At 42.0% G+C, this 20,317-nt stretch overlaps 1 protein-coding gene across 1 annotated transcript in view; it reads right to left on the bottom strand.

Moving 5' to 3' along the window:
- Window positions 1-241: 241 nt before the first annotated feature.
- Window positions 242-20,317, bottom strand: part of CTTN (cortactin) — a 47,062-nt gene continuing 26,986 nt past the window's right edge. Inside the window, exons 7-17 of the mRNA XM_018568876.1 lie at window positions 18,310-18,420; window positions 16,430-16,540; window positions 15,945-16,055; window positions 12,828-12,938; window positions 10,191-10,246; window positions 9,276-9,345; window positions 6,244-6,392; window positions 5,697-5,813; window positions 4,132-4,285; window positions 2,559-2,633; window positions 242-803 (exon numbers count right to left, since the gene is read on the bottom strand). Of these exons, the coding sequence (XP_018424378.1) occupies window positions 667-803; window positions 2,559-2,633; window positions 4,132-4,285; window positions 5,697-5,813; window positions 6,244-6,392; window positions 9,276-9,345; window positions 10,191-10,246; window positions 12,828-12,938; window positions 15,945-16,055; window positions 16,430-16,540; window positions 18,310-18,420 (1,202 nt within the window). The 3' untranslated portion in view covers window positions 242-666. The remainder of the gene's footprint in view (window positions 804-2,558; window positions 2,634-4,131; window positions 4,286-5,696; window positions 5,814-6,243; window positions 6,393-9,275; window positions 9,346-10,190; window positions 10,247-12,827; window positions 12,939-15,944; window positions 16,056-16,429; window positions 16,541-18,309; window positions 18,421-20,317) is intronic.

Raw genomic sequence — 20,317 nt, forward strand, 5'->3', positions numbered from 1 at the left:
AAGAACAGAGAAATCTCCTCTGTGGGGACATATGACAGCATTTAAAAATCGTACAGAAAAATGTCCTTAGTGAGGACACAGCACTCTGAGGTCTGTTCTCTCCCCACTACCCCAAATTGAAAAAAATTTAATTGGCTGGAGTGGGCTTTAAGTTCCAAGTGTACCATACATCCATATGTGCAATATTTACTGTACTACTCTGCTCTCCTGCAGTTTATTTTTGCAGAAACGTCACATTATTCATCTGGAAGCGCAACACCGTGACCCAGCTGCCCACCTGTGAAACCACCCGACAGCAAAAGACTGCCTGCCCGTTAATCAGCTCTGGTCAAACGTCTCGCAAAGTAAAGGCACGCCTGGCAATAAAGGGGTTAACAGCCTTTAAAATGCATTTTGCCAGTTTGCAGCAGCCGGCTGCGTGTTAAAAGCCTGATAAAAAGTTACTAGAAAACAACAAAAATCATAATCTGAAAAACACTGCTCCCTCGCTGAAAGGAAAGAAAACAAAAAAGTATCATGATTTGTAGTGTAAGAATCCAGCTCGGGTAAGTATGGCAAAATTCATTGGAGAGAGGAGCATGCAACACAGCGCCTTACTGCAGCGCCGCCAAAGCAGAGGGGCTGTGATGCAGGATCCCCTCATAGGGACGGCAGATGACGGATGTCTTACTGCCGGAGTTCTACATAATTAGCTGGGAAGAGCCCATAACGTTCCTTGCACGTCCCTCTCCACCATCCATCATCAATCATCTCAATGTTCGTGATTATGTCATCTGGGTCGAAGGAGATCTCGTCGTCGCCAGCTGCAAACAAACAAAAAAAAAAAGTTTGCCCATTGTTCGACACATATAAAGTTATCTCAACCGAGTCAGTAAATTGGTTTTAGTGTTATCTGCCATCCCCGTAACAAAGTGCCAACCTCGAGCTAGGAAATTGTTAGCCTCAGCCTTCGCTACTAGTCAATGTGCCTGCTCCCAACCCACAATATATATCAAAAACTCCAACTCCTCGAGATCTCCAATGACCTGACTTCTGGTTTAGTTACAAGTAAAAGGTTGGGCCATGCGGCCATATTGAGTGGGGCAACTCTGATCTAATAACGTGCTGGATTAGTCTGACCCTAGTTCATTGTAATAGTTTATTGCCGTGTAGTATGGGTATAGGGAAATGCTGCGGGTGGCGCACGTGCAGTAGAGCCTTCTCGGGCGAACCTCTTACGAGTTGGGACATTGGATAGAACACACCAGCCTGCCAACTGTGGGGAATCTACAAGTCCCATCGTGCATCTGCCTGCGAGTCTTGCAATGTCTCATGGGATTTGTGGTTGCACCACAGCTGGGAGGGCCGGAGTCTGCCTAGCCATCCTAGATAAAGTGGGTTTTGGCATAATGGAACACCTTAGGTTTATGGGCTGCAGGTTATAACCAACGGGATGTGAAGCTACTTTGTTCTCCTTCAGGCTAAAACAACTTTGTTTCTGAAGTTCCAGCAAGAACACTGACATTGCAACCCACTCCTTCCACTGACGCATTTTGCCCCCCAGCGGTACCCAATACGATCATATCTCTCTATGATTAAGCTCTAGCAGTGGGTAAAATGTGTCAGCAGAAGGAGTGGGTTGGAGTGTCAGCATTTAGCTGTTTTTAGCCAGAAAGAGAACAGAGTATGGCCTTGTATGTGCTATGCGAGTCTCAAGGGAAGGAATGGATCTCTTTACAAGCAGTCAGCACTTATGGTTAAAGCGGAAGTTTAATTTGCTTATATTTGCCTTCCTTGATTCCTCCTCTCGTTCCCCATAAACATGGTAATACCATTTTAAAATAGGGTATGTCATGAAAATTGGCTTTATTTAAGACCCGGTGATGTCATCACTGTGTTTCGGGTCAATAGGATGCTGTAGATGGCTCCCTGAAAATAGGAAGCTCTGGTAACGTCATATGTGCTGCTGAGCCTCCGTGACTGAAAGAACAGAAATCTAATTAATGATGGGGCAGGCAAGAGCGTGTGTGGCTGAGGAGGAAAGACCTAGATAATATTGGATGTCCTCCAGCCAGAAAATGGGGCAGGCCCCATTTAACTTGCTGCAGCGTCAGTGTGCAGTGAAATCAGAGTAAGCAATTTCAGTCTAGGTGAGGAGCCAGTACATCTCTGCAAGACTGAAGGGAAGGGCGAAGTTAAGCTTTCAAAATCACAGGATGAATCTGCCCACTGAGCCTCCATTCACATATAGCTTTTGTGTCCCGTGCGGGAAACGCTATATGTGAAACTGCACAGATTCCGCTTATTTGCGGCCATTATATAGCTGCGAACGTGCTGAATCCGCCGGATTATCGCGCTTGCACTATTTTGGGTACTGCGTCGTCTCCACAATGGTCTGAACAATGCACATTAGAGTGCATTGTTTTTTCTGTGTGGCGCGGCTCTGCGCGTATTTATACAGCTGAAAACGCACGGACAGCCGCCACGGTGTGAATGGAGCCCAAGGGTTCCAGCATTTTGCACATCCACATTAATCTCTGCACTGCTATAGCCCACAGGAGTCACCAACATTAACCTACCTGCTTGATAATCATACAGAGCAATAGCGGTGATTCCAAGGTCATTGTCATCATACTCCGTATAGGTGTTCTCCACTGCAAAGAGAATATAGAATGTTACAAAGATGCCACATTGAGCAAAACTAGACACCACATCAGATAAAATTCCACTTTGTGATATCAAAAATGGGTCTCAATTTCCCTTCTCCGTGCTCCAGCGCTGTCCGAAATTTCCTCCTCTGTCCAACGTCAGTGGCCCTCTTCAAGACCGAACCCTTTCACTTTACTCATTTCCTATGAGCCCAGCCTGTCATTTCCATGCTCTCTCTAGGGGACATATCCTCATGCAGGCTGGGCTCACAGTACTTCAGGAATGAGTGGTGCTCACATCCTTATGTCAGTGCCACTCAGTCCTGGACAAAGGGGCATCTTCGGGGGTTTAAAGTGACATTAAACCCTCAGATTTTTTTTAACATAAACCAATACTGTAATGTGTGCCTTACTGTAATCCATGGTTGTTTCCTTTCTCTTTGCTGCTCTTCCTTTTAAATCCTCATGTCTTCTCATGCTGGGGGAGGACTTCCCTTTGCAGCTGAGTGCCTCTTCCTGTAGTGCTGGCAAGTTGCAAACCTATACACAGACACCATGTATCCATTTCAGAGACAAGGCAGTCTGCTGCAAAACAGAAGTTCTCCCCCAGCATGAGAAGAGATACGGATTTAAAAGGAAGAGCAGCAAAGAGAAGGGAAACAACCATGGATTACAGTAAGGCACACATTACAGTATTGGTTTATGTTAAAAAAATCTGAGGGTTTAATGTCACTTTAAGAAACCAGGAGTTCCACTTTAATTGGCTGTAATTGGAAACATCTCTTGTACTCCTGATATCATTGATGACCAAAGTGTACAATATCAATACATGGAAATTGAATGCATACTGCTCTGGGACTGGATCTTTTAGGAATCATATTGCTATATGGTAAACCATACGTCAATTTTGTTAAAGCGGACCTTTACCCCCTTTGACTAAATATCACAGCAGCATGCAGCTCTGCATGCTGATTGAAGTTCATCTTACAATCATTAGTTAAACGTGGTTTTCATTTACTTACAAATAGAATTCATCTACTTCCTAGTCCAGTTCTGACAAAATTATGTAAGTGCCAAAGCGTTACATCCTGGGAAGGTTACATCAGCAGAGCCTTGCTGGGAAATCTCATCTCAGGGAAAGGCATTTTCCTCCCAAGTTGATGTGCATGGTCACATGTCCTAGTCACATGTGCCAGATTTTCAGGAAGTAAAGGGAGAGCTAGTAATCTGCCCTTAGTTAACATGGCCACTGCCAGCAGACTGGGGGAAAAGAGAAATAAGGTATGCAAATAATACAAAGCCGGCAATTAGCTAGAAGTTTGCGATTGTAGATTGTCATTATTAAACATTTCTAAAAGGTGTGTTTGTTGTCATTTTAAAGATCTGGGTAAAAGGTCCACTTTAAACGACTGCAACATTGTATACATGCCTCATACTTAGAAACATGATCAACATCTTAAGTGATATTTTTATTCTCGCTTTGTTTTTGTGCGCTATACTTTACCATCTTGATAATCTGTGGATTCGTAAACGGCTTCAGTTATTGGTGCCTCCTCTTTAGGACTCTCAGCTTCCTGGTAAAGAGGCTCTTCAGCGTATACCGGTTCAGGCTCAGCTCTGGCTTTAGGTTGTTCTCGCTCATATAATGGGGCAGCGTCCTGCATTAGAAAAGAAAAAAATCCCAATCAATATAAAAAATATGGCATCCTACCCTAAGCTGTGCGCCCGCAATGCAAAGGTGTTGAAGCTGACTGGTTTGACCTCCTTTGGTCTTGTGCCATGAGATTTTCCTTCTGGGACCAGTTTCATATCTTTCACACTGACAAACTAGCCCCCCCTGGTCTCCATTACAACTGAAGCTTTTTACTTCACCATATACCTTGATCCTATTCCAAGAGTATGTTTCGACTAACCTGTGTCTATGCAAGGCAAGCAATCCTTCTAGATTGAAAAAATGCTCACCCATCTGCCTGTGATCACATCATTCAACTAATCAATATGACCCTGGCCAAGTATAGACCGGTATATGCTGGGGTGCCTGTCCAAGAATTTTACAATATCTGGAGTCAATGGTTATATCAACCAGGAGCTACTTCTGCAATTACTTTGTCTCAGTACGATACCTGATGCTGATGTTTCCATTTGCTTATCCATATTGTTTCAGGGAATGTATACCAGGATGGAGAGGAGGGATTGTATGAATGTGTGTATGTGTGGTTGTTAATCTGTCAGTCTTTGTCTGGTCACTACAATGGTTTACCCCCAGCTTTATCATTATGTTGTACAGAAGAGTACCATATCAAAAGATAAAATGCAAAACAATTATTCAAATTAAAAAAAAAGATAAAAAACAAATTTGTCACTTGAATATTTGTCATGTAAATCAAAGGATCCCCTTTTTTATTTGATGGAATTTGATGATTTAAAATGACACTAAACTCAGGAGTTACATCTCAAAAACGAATTCAAGCACCTTAACTATTAACAAAAATGTATCCTATTTGTGTATCACTCGGCTGTAGATCCTCAAATCATCCCTGAATTCATGCTGACGCTGTCCTTCCTTCTGGAGGGGGGGCTACTTTAGTTCCTCAAGCTCCAATCAGATTGTTCAGGTATATTGAGAGCCAGCGGGGCCGACTAGCAAGATACTGAAGCTTGGCCCAGTGGGAGATTCCTACATCCACACAGTTAAGCGTAGATGGGAGGGATCTGTTGCACTTTTTCCATCTGACCATAGAAAATCTGCAGATAATCTATAGGTGTATGGCCAGCTTAACTTTTTCAACCCCAATTACACCCAGATTCTTGAGCAGGGTTGCCAGTAAAACATGGTCTTAGTATGAAGGCTTAATTTATACATGTGAACAAACACAGAAGGAACCGCAATACAGTTTCAGTGCAGCATGCTTCTGCTACATACTCCTAGACATGGATTCAAGATTCTACTGTATCGGAAGCCTACAGATCTAACAGGTATTGCATACATTCTCTGGTCCCCAGAGATTCACGATTACAAAGGCATCTATAAATAAATAATTCAGCTTGGTGGCATTAAAAGATTCTCACCTCATATACCGGACTTGCTGGGGCCTCTTTAACTACTTCTCTTGTTCTGGGGGAGGCTGGAGGAGAGGCAGTTCTGGGGGAGGCTGGAGGAGAGGCAGGTTTGGCTTTTTCTTTCTCCTGAATTAGGGGGTAAAATTATAAAAAAAATAATTTAAAACTAGCTCAGACAACATGCGGCATTCCATCTAGGTATGTGGGTACATTTAATCTCTCTGCAATCGTATGGCTACAGATTGCCCATAGCCAAAATAGATTTTATAGCATTATTCAGTATACTTGGTGTTCATCATGGACTGATATGTTTATTTGCATTTTGTGCATCACAAAAGAACATGGAGCCCAGGCCTGAGCAAAGAAAAAAATTAAATAAAAAAATATATATTTATATTATTTATAAAAGCAGCAGCGAGGGGAAGACAGTGTGTGTTAAATGCACACTATGTACTTTGATGCAGTCTTTTTGGTTATGTGTAGCACACAACTAGTTAATCATTTTACTTCCAAAGACACAAGTGTATGTAGTTTCAGTCGTATGTTCTGCACTGACCTCCAGATTCCTGCGGGCCTGATCTTGTTCCTGCTTCTCCTGTGCCATCCTCTGTGCTCTTTCCAGGTCTGCTTTCTTCCGGTCTTCCTGCTCTCTTTCTTTTGCAAAGTTCTCAAAGTTGGCCCGGATGTTGCTGGCTTTAGTTCCCTCTGTAAGGCATATACATTAATTTTTTTTTTTTTCAAGAAACCAGTGGGGTCAATTATTCTACTTATGTAGAATATGATGTATACTGATCGGAAGAAATGGACCTGAACTCAAAAAGTAAAGATCTGCTATGTCATAAGGAACATGAAATATTAACCGTTCCCTGATAAGTACCCTTTGTCTTAAATTCATCCTAAATAGCATACATCCTGTGTGCCTAGGGTGTCAGAGTTGTATATCTGTGAGGACATGCAGCCTAAGGATCTCCTTTGCTCCTACCAAATTCATTTTGTGGATTTGTGCTTGCTCCACTTCTGCTGCTGCTGGCTTTCTCTTCTATTAGTTCTCAGACTACCAATAATCAGGGGGCAGGGACTGATATGATAAATGTAAATCATTTACTAAGATGGCAGCCTGGTTACAGGCGCCATGCAATGTGGGGAAAAAAATAAATAAATAACAGTTGCAGGAAGCCTGCATGCAATACTGGTGACTAGTCCTTTGTTGTTTGCCTTTTTTTGGGTTTACAGATTACACAGTTCTAAAGTACGGTCTGGGAATACAGGGTTTAATTACTTCTTGACATGAAGAGTTTGGAGCAGGATTTAAAGCTGAACTCAGAAGGTATATTAAAAATGGACCATTGCAATGAGCCTCCCCACCCACAAGGGTTAAATGCTTTTTTTTTGTAGGGGGGAGGGCAAAGCATTTATTCTTCCTGCATCTCGAACTCCTAAAAAAAAAATCTAATCCTGACACTGAAATACATGTTACTCTACATTAGAGCATAACTTGGTATCCTTATTTAGTTGCAGCAGAACTCCAGTACACACTGGAACAGACAAAATATGGAGCAGCTGTGCATGGCAACCAATCAGCTTCTCTCTTCAGTTTGTTAAGATTTGAAAAAGTATGACCTCTTGTTTCATTTTCAATATTGCACAAATTTCTAAAAATCCTAATTTATGTAATTAGGATTTTCACATGTTGCCTGATGTTCCAACTATGTTGATCCCATGTCTTACCTTGGGTGATCTGACACCAGGTCACCTGGGTATTAATTAGTCCCTGCATATGGATATTTATACAGCTTAGGTTACATCTTGCAAGTCCATAGGTCAAATAAAGCTGTGTCAGATATTTCCCAGAGGGTTTTTATTACTGACCAATTGATTGTATGTCCATGTGAAGTTACCAGTATCCTTAAATACTTCTGTAGTCAATTTTTTTGATATACCGAGTTTGTCCTAGCTGTTTTGTTACATGGCTCCGAGGTCCCACATGCTGTGTCTATTTCTATCTATTGGTGGGAGGTCGCCAGGCTGGATCCTTTATTGGGATTGATCTGCGCGTTTGTTTGCTGCAACTATGCGCACGCACATGCTTTGCCGCGAGTATCCGCGCACGTGATCTACCAGCCTGACGCAGCCATTGACGTAATGACGCAGTGCGGACATGCGCAATACATGTTATACTAATGAATTATATATATATATATAGATATAGATATGGGCACCAAAAGGAGGTAGCTTGATTTCAATGTAACATTGTATCATGTCAATGACATTTTAATTGTAACCAAGTCTTTATGTATTAAATATACGTTTATACAAAACCATGTATGTTTGATGGACGTCTTGTATGGTTTGGACACTTTTAAAGCCCCGCTTTTCTTTTCTTGTATACAATTCTAATTGGGGGTGTGGTGTCCATCCCTAATGGTTCAATTTAATTCCTATGCTTTAAACTAAGATTTGAAAATGAAAGAGAGGCTGATTGGTTGCCATGGACAACTGCTCCAGATTCTGTCTGCTCAAGTTTTGATAAATTCCCCCATTATGTTTTTATTCAATCAACAGTCAAATCAAACCTGTTCTAAGGAGCATGTGACTCACTGCATGCAGAGTTTTTAAAACATATCTATAAGCGAATATTGACCCTTTACCTTCTGAGGTCTTAGGATCTGGTAAGTTTGTTTTTTAATTTAAAAGTGTAATTCTACTTTCGGGATAACGCCTACTTTACATGCGTTACATGTTCTCATTTTCATAGCATAACACATCTTTAAAAATTGCTGCTTACCCAAGTGCGCTTTAAGGTCCCACCAATATTAATCTTATGTTGGGTGCTGTGGAGTTAGTGTTTGTCATAGTTAACCCCATCTGTACAGCACTGACAGATCTCTTCAGTTAACTAGATTTCAAACACTGTCTGTCCTAACAAAGGGATAAAGCTCTAGGGCAGGGGTGGGCAACTCTGGCCCTCCAGCTGAACTACAAGTCCCATGAGGCACTGCAAGACTGACGGTTACAGGTATGACTCCCAGAGGCAAAGGCATGTTGGGATTTGAAGTTAAAGCACAGCTGGAGGGTGGGAGTTGCCCAACCCTGATGTAGAGGCTTGGGTGCTGCCTTGTATGTTAATGAGGGGAAACCGACCATATCCCCATTTGTCCCTGTGAAAATACTCAGAATATAAAACAACATTTTAGCTCTAGTTACACTTCAACAAGCATTAAAGCTGAACTTCAGGATTAGAAGATATTGTCCAAAACAAGAGCCAAATGCATTGTTACTTAAATATTGGTGTGTTTTGTGTATTTCTTCCCAAAATCAGTGCAGTAACCCAGTCTGAAACTGTCACTGTGCAGGAGCTTCCTGTAATTAAAGATCGGCCGTTGCTGCTCTCTATCCTTGTGCAGGGTGACTGGTCTTGTATCTGCCCCCTCCTGCAGTCAGCGGGGCCTGTGGGCCCATCCTCCTGTTCTGCACAGGCGAATGTAGAATATATTTAAATGAATGTTTTTGTACCCGCACTTAAGCTTTAAAATACCTCCCAAACAATTCAAATCAAAAAGGACAGCCAAGAAAAAGGTCATCACATACCGACTTCCACTGGTCTAGTTTTTTGGTAACTTGATGACACTTTCTCCACATCTTCAAAGGAAGCAGCCGCCTGTAAAATGTAAACTCACTTGATCATCAAGTAATGAGCATTTATATGTGTTCTCTTTATTGCATACAAATACAAAGCATTAGCCAAGTCTACTGACTACATGACAAAAACAAAAGGAAAATGCTGTATGGCAACCATAGCTTTACAACACACACATTATGGATGAATGCAGAAACTGACCCAGGAGGTAATTGTGCCACCGTTTCTAGAACTCTACTTAAAGTGACACTAAACTCAGGAGCTAAATCTTGAAAAATGCATTCAAGTACCTTCACTATTAACAAAAATGTATCTTATTTGTGTATCACTCGGCTGTAGATCCTCAAATCATCTCTGAATTGGTGCCGACACTGTCCTTCCTTCTGGAGGGTGGCTACTTTTGTTCCCCATGGTCCCTGTGTGTGTTGTAAAGTAGTCACCGCTCAAAGCTCAGGCCCCTGATGGACTACAACCTCAATACAAATCAGTAAACTAAACATGAGATTGTAGTTCATCACAGGAGTGAGGTTGGAGCGGTGACTACTTTACAACATGCAGGAACCATGGGGAACAAAAGTAGCCCCCCTCCAGAAGGAAGGACAGTGTCGGCACCAATTCAGAGATGATTTCAGGATCTACAGCCGAGCGATACACAAATAAGTTATAGTATTGCTAATAGTTAAGGTATTTAAATGCATTTTTTTTAAAGAATTAACTCCTGAGTTTAGTGTCACTTTAACCAGTTGACATCCGCGGTGTTAAACCCCCTTCCCATCCAGGCCATTTTTCAGTATTCAGCGCAGATTCTTCCCTGAGACACAGATAAATAGCACAAATAGTTTGTTTTCTGTAATATATGAAGCTACCTTATCCATTCGATCTTTCTGTACACCATATTTTCCACCGAATCCCTTGGAATAATCTACAAGCATATGTTAAAACCGTGTTAGATGGGAAAAGCGTCACATTTAGAATAAAATTAAAAGACAATACGTAATTCTAAACTAATTGGAAAACAAAATCAGCTTCCATTTGCAACAGACTACTGCAAGGTGAAGGCTTGCTTGCTTTTACATTTGATATAGCAATAGCTGCCATACAGATCATTTGAAGTCAATTGCGTCACTATAAAAAAGGATGAACTAAGAAGCGAGAGAACAAATGTAAAAAGCACTATGGACAGTCGGGGGACTAACCAGCACCACAGCAAGCAAAACCACTTATACCACCTATTTCAGATATCTGCACAGTGCTTGCCAGGTTAGCTATTTGGAAGCTGAAGGCAGCTTTAAGGTAAGCCCGAGTCTGCCATTTACGTCCTCTCATCCTAAAAATGCTAGTTACCTGGCTGCCATGCAGACACTCTTCAATAATTTTACTAACTGAACCAAAACAAATATGGACTGAAAAGGACTTCTGTAGCACAATGTAATGCGCACGACTTTTTCTTGACTCAAAATATGCTAAAGTTATTGGGTCAGCATAGCAGTCAGCTCCCATATAGAGAAGGTGGTTTGCAATGGCACTATCCATATTTCTCCCATGACATTTTTTTGAGTTCAGGTCCATGTTTAAGTAAAAGTTCAGATGTTTCATCTTATAGGGAGACATCTAGAGACTTGAATTCTGCAATGTTTCTCAGATTTTACTTTAAGGCTACAGGTTTCATGGGACACCCGTATTCAGGGTATAATATGAAACATGGTCACATGGCAAGCTCCCCACCCGCACTTACCCGAATCGCAGGGTTCTTCTTCCCCCAGGATGTTGAAAGTTTTTGAATGTGGCGTGGCTCATCCATTCACAGATCCTTTGACTGGCTCTGTAAATGGAGAAACTTCCCGTCCCACCTAACACTGTGGAAGGACTTTTAGTTCTCAATGGAATATAAAAGTGGTGACGTCACAACACTTGTATCCCATTTATACTTTCTTCTGTCCCTGTTCTAGGACGTCCATACCTCGGTATGGACATGAACTGGAGAAGAGTCTGCAGGAGTCAGAGCATTGCATCCACAATCTACTGATCACCGTTGCAATGCTTTACTATCTCCAATACAAATTCTCAATGGAATACAAGAGCGGGGACATCATTGACAGGAGAAAGTATGAATGGACTAAAAGGGCAATGATGTCCCCGCTCCTGTATTCCATTGAGACTGTGCATTTATTTGTATTGGAGATGGTAAAACATTGCAACGGTGATCAGTAGATAGTGGGTGCAATGCTCTGGCTCCTGAAGACTCTTCTCCAGTCCATGTCCATACAGATGTACGGACCTTTTGTAACAGCGACAGTAGAAATTATGAATGGACTAAAAGGGCACCGTTATAGACTGTTCGTACCTCTGTGTGGACTGGAGAAGAGTCTGCAGGAGCCAGAGCATTGCACCCACTACTACTGATCACCATTGCAATGCTTTACGATCTCCAATACAAATAAATGCACAGTCTCAATGGAATACAGGAGCGGGGACATCACTGCCCTTTTAGTCTATTCATATTTTCTCCTGTCACAGTTACAGAAGGTACGGTCCTCGGTATGGACATGGACAGGAGAAGAGTCTGCAGGAGCCTGAGCATTGCACCCACTGTCCACTGATCGCGGTTGCAATGCTTTACTGGCTCCAATGCAAATTTTTTTTGCTTAAAGGTGGACTTTGCCTTTAAATTGGATTTAATAAAACTTGGAAGAAAAGTGAATGGTTTTGACAGACGTAATGAAAAAGCAATTTCTGCAAAATAGCATTTTGAATACTACCTAATAAAAAACACAAAACATATGTAAACAGAGTCTGAGAGCACTTTTTAATGTAATCATCATACATCAGCTGAAAAGGATACCTGATGTGATTAAATGCATACCAACTGTGGAACCAAGATTATCACTGCATTAACAGGGCTAGTCGGTTATCTTAGTGGTTATATTGTTAATTATGTAAGTATTGGCTTTTAGTTATCCTGAACTTTTAGCAGAACTCAAGCCACAATAATAAAAAAAATCTAGGGGAAGGCCTCCATGCAAACGAAGGGCCTGTGTCAACAGGCTTTGGGCTTCTGTTGATGGCATTAGTAGGAGATGCTTCTGAGATCCTTCAGAATTCCTTGTGCATTTGACCCGCGTCTGACTTGGTCCATGCAAGTTCTGCATTCACATGGAACAACAGACTTATTGAAGTGAAAAAAAAGCCATTTGACACAGGCCCTGATCAAATGATCACTGCCATGGAATACAGCTGCACTGAAGATATCTGCACCCGCTATACAAACCAGCATAGCAGGATTAAATCTACAGAAATAGTTTTCCTGATTTAAGTCAGTGTAGTGAAGGTTGCAGGAGAGCCTGTAAAAGTCAAGAAATTAAGATAAAAATTGTAATCCCCTTGATGAATTGTGGATGTTTGTTAGGGTGAAATACCCATCACACAGTATAGGGTGGAGCAGACCATGGGAAGGTATGACAAGGACAGACAAAACACAGAATGGTTGTACTTTCACAGAATACCTTTTTGGGACTCATGGAGCTGCAGTTTCTCTTGGTGATCCCAGCCAAGTGCACACTTGTCTTGTCTGTCTGTCTGCACACCAAACTTTCCTCCAAACCCTTTCACATAGTCTACACACACAGAAATCCACGAGCCATTAAACAGAAATGACACCCCATGCACATTTGACAGGTTATGAATTACCGATGTGTGCTGCTTAGTACTTCATATTAGAAGGGTAAAGGTTTTAGGTTGACCACGTTAAATGGAAATTGCAGGTCTTTAAACATCTAGAGAGCTATAATTTTTTTCTGCTCTCATCTGTGCTTTTATCAGTTTGAAAATCAGACATATTGGTGAGTAGTGATGGGACTAAAAGAGGTCAGCTAGAAGAAAACAGCTTGATCTCTGGTTCTAGACTCATTTTTGTTTTGGATTGAGTAGGGAAGGGTTTAAACCCGGTGAGGTTTTTTTTTTTGCTGTGTTCCTTTGTGGAGATTTTCCTTAATTTTTCTGTCTCATGACACAACAGGAAGTGAAAGGAGATCTCTCCAAAGGAAGGGGCAACCTCCCTATAAACAGCTGCCACTGGAACACATGTCCACATAAGACTTCCTCTCCTGTTCCAAAGAGAATTCGACATTTGGGAGACTCACTTTCAGTCCTGACGACAACCATCAGGACAAACGGAGAGGTTGAAAAACCTGACCTGAGGTTTTAGCCCTTATCCAAAATGAAATAACAGAATGTTGCTATGTACATAGGCCAGCACAATGACCATAGGGGAAGGACATAACAGATTACAAATGCCCCCATAGGCTTTTAAAGGCCATCCCTCATAACTCATTTCAGTTTAAGTTGGGCACCTGAGGGCTGAATCACTCAACTTTGACCTTACCGAGATATCATCAGTTTTCTCTGAGCCACTCATCAACTCTGACCTCAAAGGGAGGACATCAGTATTTCTCCAATAGTAGGTCCATGCAAATATTTATTTAGTCTTAATTAAGCTGGCCATACACCTATAGAGTATCTGCAGATTTCCTATGGTCAGATGAAAAAAGTTCAGATTCCTCCATCTACGCTACACTGTGCGGATGGAGGAATCTCCCGCTGGGCCAAGCTTCAGTATCTTGCCAGTCGGCCCCGCTGGCTCTCAAAATACCTGAACACTCTGATTGGATGCAGGCATTGTTCAGGTGTTTTGAGAGCAAGCGGGGCCGACTAGCAAGATACTGAAGCTTGGCTCAGCGGGAGATTCCTCCATCCACACAGTGTAGCGTAGATGGAGGAATCTGATGCACTTATTCCATCCGACCATAGAAAATTTGCAGAAAATCTATAAGTAAAGCGCTGCGCAAACTTTTGGCGCTATATAAATCCTGAATAATAATAATAAATAGGTGTATGGCCAGCTTTACAGAGATGTAATAAGGGAAGAGCATGATATGATCACCACTTTGGACAAGTGGTGTTTGTTGGCTTCTGGTGGGAACATCTTGTTTTTGGAGTATTTGGAAAACATGAAGCCGGCTAGTGATCCAACTCTGCGGCACTCACACAAACCTGAGAAATCAATTTGCTAGGTGGGTTGGCCTTGGAAAGTCTTAAACTTTGGTTAAAATAATATTAAAGTGAATTGTTCCATACTACAAAATACATAAATGAAACTATGGACATCAGTCGAGACCTATGGCAATTTCCATTTTACTGATCAATAGAAAGAACTTGGTTGATGCCAAGCCTCTTTCTATAAGACAAAAGAAATGAAATATCAAGGAGGTCACATGATATAAAAAGGGACACACCAAGCATGAGAATAGGGAGGACAGTATCATTAATCCTTTCCTTCACCTTGCCACCAAGCAGCATACGGGAATATTACAGTTGGTTTGTAAACATGGAGAAGGAACAGGCAGCAAGAGGAGGACATCTGACAAACAGATGTAAAGGTCGGTTTCCCAACAAATCGGTCAGTGATGGCAGCACTGTACATTTAATTTACATGATGATGAAATGCATTTTTAAAATATAGGGATTTGAATTGAGGCAAAAGGTGGGCTTCTAGGGCGACCGTCACCCTGGAGAGCCTTTTAAACAGCTGACGAGACAACATGGCTGGTAATTGTTTCCACATGAAAGAGTTTCCCATTTTATGGACAATGCCTTTAAATTTTGTATCAATCGCTGAAGTCCATTTGTAAAGTTGCTGTTTATGGTGCTAGTTATGCAAAGTTTTACTAAAGCAGAACTAGGCAGCACCATGCCATCTGCAATCCAAATAGAGGCTAAGAGGGCACCTTCTTTGGCTGTAAACGATAAGAGGGCGTAGTTCTGATTTAAATATTTTTCAGGCACAATTAAAATTTCCTATTCACTTGAGTAACTGTGATGAGAAGGAATAGAGCAGGGCGAGGGGTAACTGTCACGTTATACGTAGCCTATTTCCCTGCCTTTCGGAAAGTGTATTCTTCCATGTAGTGGTGTTGTGTAGGGCATGTGTGGCTCTATTGCTTTGCAATGCTGACTGTCAGTTCTAAACCCAATTACAGGAAGGGAAGACACAAGGTTGACCTCATCAGTGTGCTGTTAAACTTTTTCTGTTCAACCAGCAGGCAGGGGGAGAAGTGGTGACCAAAGGAGTATACCTACAGCCATTTTTTCCTATAATCATCCATTAAATGGACAAGTGCCATTTCCATCTTTACATTGGTAGGCAAGTGTAAAGTTTTAGCATGCGTTTCAATTGTAGCTGCAAGTACTCTGAATTTGCAAAAGAAAGAAAGGCATGGGATAATATAGGGGGGGCAGGGGGGACAAAAAACCCCACACATGTTCATCAAATTGCCATCACTGACCTCGTAAATGCAAAACCACCATGTTAAACACAGATTAAAGAACCCAAACGAAATTAAGAGTATTTTCTTTTCATAATAGTTTTTTTCTTTTTGTAGGATTCATGCACTAAATAAGTTTTCTAAAAACACATCTTCAGTCATTTCCAAACATCTCCCAGTGTTCATATTTCAAGTTTCACCCCCCAACCCCATACGGTGCATGTGTGGGCAGGACGGGACAGGGGCCACGGTGAAGGCCACTGGTCTGTAGGAAATAAAAAACAATTACTGATACAAAACCTTTTTGCGATTCGTGCTTCTCAGTCTTCCCTTGGTAGTCAAACCCGACAGCACTTTTGTCCACATTGTCCTTATCGACACCGTATTTACCGCCAAAGCCTTTGGAATAATCTAATACAAATTTGAAATAAATATGAAGTCAAATAAGGGATTTTGATGCAGGCGCATAGTGGAGTAAGTAGGTTTAGTGATCTAGAAGGCTGCGTTTCAGCAAAGCTTTCCGCATTGCTGTGAATAAGCTACGATACTAGATTGTAAGCTCCCACGAGCAGGGCCCTCCTACCTCCTGTACTGAAATTGTATTGTCTCCCTCAGTTTTGTTAAGTGCTGTGCAAACTGTTGGCGCTATATAAATACTGTATAATAATAATAGTAACAATTTGATCTGCTATTCAATACACACGTACAGCTGCAACATGAATGTACATGAATGTGCAACATGAAATGCATTTGAGAATATATTGACTCGCGAGGGCGTTACAAACCTTTCTGAGACTCATGCTTTTCGGTCTTCCCCTGGTAATCAAATCCTACAGCACTCTTGTCCACACGGTCTGCCTGCACACCGTACTTCCCACCGAAACCAGTAGAATAATCTGTGGGATTGAAAAGTATTAGCCGATTATAATGACTTGGAAAGGACCTTTTCTTTGTGTGTGTGGTCTCTCTCTTTAACCTCTTGCCGTCCGCCCGTAGTAAAAAAACGGATAATGGCAAATATATGAAATAAATGAATTCCGTAATTTATGCATTATAAAACATGAACGGTTTATAAATACACTCAGACTAAAGTACCCAAGTCTGTCTTGATATACATTTCCGGCTATCCCCAGAACAGAAGGACTAAACTAAACTTCTCCAGGCAAGGCATAGCTGTAAAAGAGTGTAAATACATAAAAACCCGGCACAGCTGAATGAGCTCTGTTCACAAGTAATGGTCCTCAGAAATCTGGAATGATAGTCAATCCCCCCCTGGGTTCCTCCCAGTTCTCACTAGTTTTTCCTGCTGACCTCCATGCCCTTACAGAAGAGAGTAGTGACATGGTCAGTGGGAGGAACCAGTGAGAGCTATGGGGAGACACAAGAGATTAGTAAAGTGGCAATGGACGATTGATCGTGAGCGGTGTAGGGTTCAGCATTGTTGGCAGCAGCAGAGGTAAGTACTCAGGTATTCCTAGCCTGAAGTTTAGTATAGAAACAGAGTCAAAGTTTTCTTTAAATACCATGTTTCAGGTTACTCCTATTTAGGGAAGCACGGTCACATGTAGAGCAACCCACCCCATCCCTCTACATAGCAGAATCACGAGGTTCTCCTCCTCATAGGCTCCTGTAATATTTTCTATGTGGTGCAGGATTGTGGGCAGGATCTGTGACTGGGAAGACTACAAGTCGAGTTTGCCACCACAGCAGAGGGACTTGTACTCAATAGAGTATAAGTGTTCGATTCCATTCATTCCTCCTCCTGTGCCTGCATCAAAAAGTCCGTACCTGGGTACCGATAGGGACTAAAAGAGGTCTGCAGGAACCAGAGCACTGCAAAGCTTTAATGGTTCCAATACAACAAAAATAATAAATGCAAATGTTTTACTTTTATGAATGATGGAGTTTGCATTATTATTTTTCTGTAAAAGGTGGTCAATGTGCTGCCCACGGCTGCAACTTTCCCTTAAATTTGGGGCCTATACATTTTATTAAAAAACAACAGACTGATTATTTTCAATTAAATTAGCAGGTGAACACTTCAAAATACAGCAAACTATTACTTTTCCTTGCAGTGGAAGAGCAGATACTATGCAGTCCAGGGTCTGTGTCTCACCATTCCTCTGCATGACAGATCAACAGCATAGCTTTACCAGAATAGGGCTTTACTTGTTGTTACTAGCTGGGCAGGAGAAGGGTCTACAAGGGGGGCAGGCATCCTCCAGCTGTTGTGAAACTACAAGTCCCAAGAGGCATTGCAAGACTGACAGTTACAGGCATTACCCCCCCCGAGGCATGTTGGGAATTGTAGTTAAAGCACAGCTGGAGGGCCGGAGTTGCCCACACTTGCGCTACATACAGGTCCCATTTACTCTAATTCTTTTTCATGTGCCTTAGAGGCATGTGACAGCATGCTTAGACTTGTAGTTCCTCTGAACCTGCAGGCTCCCATGACTAGTGTAGGCAGAATTGTCTGCTGTATGAATCAAGTCCGCAAATATTGTTTTTAACTTCTGCTGAACACGGAAATGTCTTATTTGTGCTCAATGTTGTTTTGTACATTCCTGGGAAGAGCGATGCCCCTCACTACTTGACAGGGTTATAGCAGGCCAACCCTTGCTGCAGGCTACTTGTCAGGAATCGCATTTCTCGCTTTGACACAAACCTTTCTGGGATTCATGCTTCTCCGTTTTGCCCTTGTAATCAAAGCCCATGGCGCTTTTATCCACTCGGTCAGACTGAACTCCATATTTGCCCCCGAAGCCGCTGGTGTAATCTGAAAAGGCGACAAGTTTTGTTACGCAACAGCGTCAGGAGTTTACAAAATGAAAAATAAAAATCAAACATTCTCTAGAATTATTTAAATACAATTTAGCTTTAGAGGCCAGCTTCCTGGTTTCATTTCAGCACAAATAATACTCTGTATTAAAATGATACACTTCCTGGTAAGTAAGCTATACACTCGGCAATGCAGTCTGCACTTAAAACTGAACTCCGGACAGACACAAAAAATCCACCTACATATAATCCTCAATAACAAAGTATATAAATCCACTTTGTGTGCACCAAATGCCTTTGCAAACCCATCAGTCTCTCTCTCTACTTTCTACAGGCTGAGCAGCTACAGCCATCAATCCGACCACAAGAATTCACAGACTGAATTCACTGCCTGACCTAATATCCAAGTGTGAACGAGGCCTTAAGCTGCAAAACAACACCGGCGCCTTCAAATCCAAAAAGAGCCCAGCAGTAAAAATACAGCAAACACGATGGAGGCAGCTCCCACAGATTAGATGGACCACCAGTCTATGAGAAAAGAAACAAAAGAGCGCCTTCATAGTGTAAAAATTTTATTTAATAGTAAAAACACGCAGCTCTGAGGCTGTACTTACAACAGTTCGGTAGAATAAAAACCAGTAGAATAAAGGTGAGAGGACGGAACCCCTGGCAGGGAGAATCTGGAGCGATTTAAAACACCAGTAACCTGGATCCCTGTATTGATAAATGGTTTACGCGTTTCTGGGGCATGTCCCCTTCATCAGAACCCCCAATGGATTGGTTCTGATGAAGGGGGCGTGCCCCAGAAACGCGTAAACCATTTATCAATACAGGGATCGAGGTTACTGGTGTTCTACATCGCTCCAGATTCTCCCTGCCAGGGGTTCCGTCCTCTCACCTTATTCTACTGGTTTTTATGCTACCGAATTGAGGCCTTAAACTGGCCATACACTTGTAGATTTTTGTTCCTGCCGTCATCGAACCCTTGTTCGATTTCCACTCAAACACCCCATCATGCGTAGTCCAGGGTCTATTTCGAAAATCGGTAGTTCGACATACTAACCATCCAATTTTCGTTTGCGCATGTGCATTGTTTTTGCTGCGATTTATTCCGTACGAAAACGCCACTAATCCATCAATTTTCAGGCGATTCGAAAAAAATGTCCAGCTCGACCGATCGAGGAAATTTGGCCAGGAGCACAGTAATTAAAATCATTGGGTTCCCAGCAACTGATCGATTATCATTCGACAGCCTGTGTTCCGAAAAAACACCCCCAAAAAACGGAGTGTATGGGCGACTTAATGAGCAGTAATTAGGTTTTGAACTGCTCAGTCTCAACCAAATGGTGTATTAAAAAAGGTGGGACGCAGCCCATCCAGGGTTCATGAATCAGTCAGCCCAGCAGCCATTCAAGAAACTACAAAAAAAGGGTCCCAATAAAATAAAATAAAAATGTTCCAAGTTAGGGCAAGACCCGAGTTTTTAGGCACCATGGCTATAAGACCACTAGAATTTCTCCAGCACCAAACAGTCCACATGCTGAGGATTTTAAGTGTATGTAAAAAGTAAAATTTCCCTTTTTTTTTTTTAGTTCTGGATAGAGTGAAGGATTAGATCCTCTACATTTATATTACCACCTGTGAGACTGACCCCGCCATGTGTCCTGATGACCATCACAGACAGAAAGTGAAGGGAAGTCCAAAATGGTCAAGAAGCGAGGGTAACAACAAATAGGGGGACAAGTGTTCTGATGACAAGGGACTAAAAGCTGGCCATACACAGATCAAATTCTGCCCCTTAGCCTGAAACTCAATTCACGTTCAGCCCCATAGGGCCAGCTTTAGATGGGAAGTCCCTTCACTCGAGAGATTTCACCTACATCACTGGACAGGAA

This window comes from Nanorana parkeri, unplaced genomic scaffold (assembly GCF_000935625.1).
Source record: "Nanorana parkeri isolate BGI_ZX_2015 unplaced genomic scaffold, ASM93562v1 scaffold1256, whole genome shotgun sequence".
NCBI lineage: Eukaryota > Metazoa > Chordata > Amphibia > Anura > Dicroglossidae > Nanorana > Nanorana parkeri.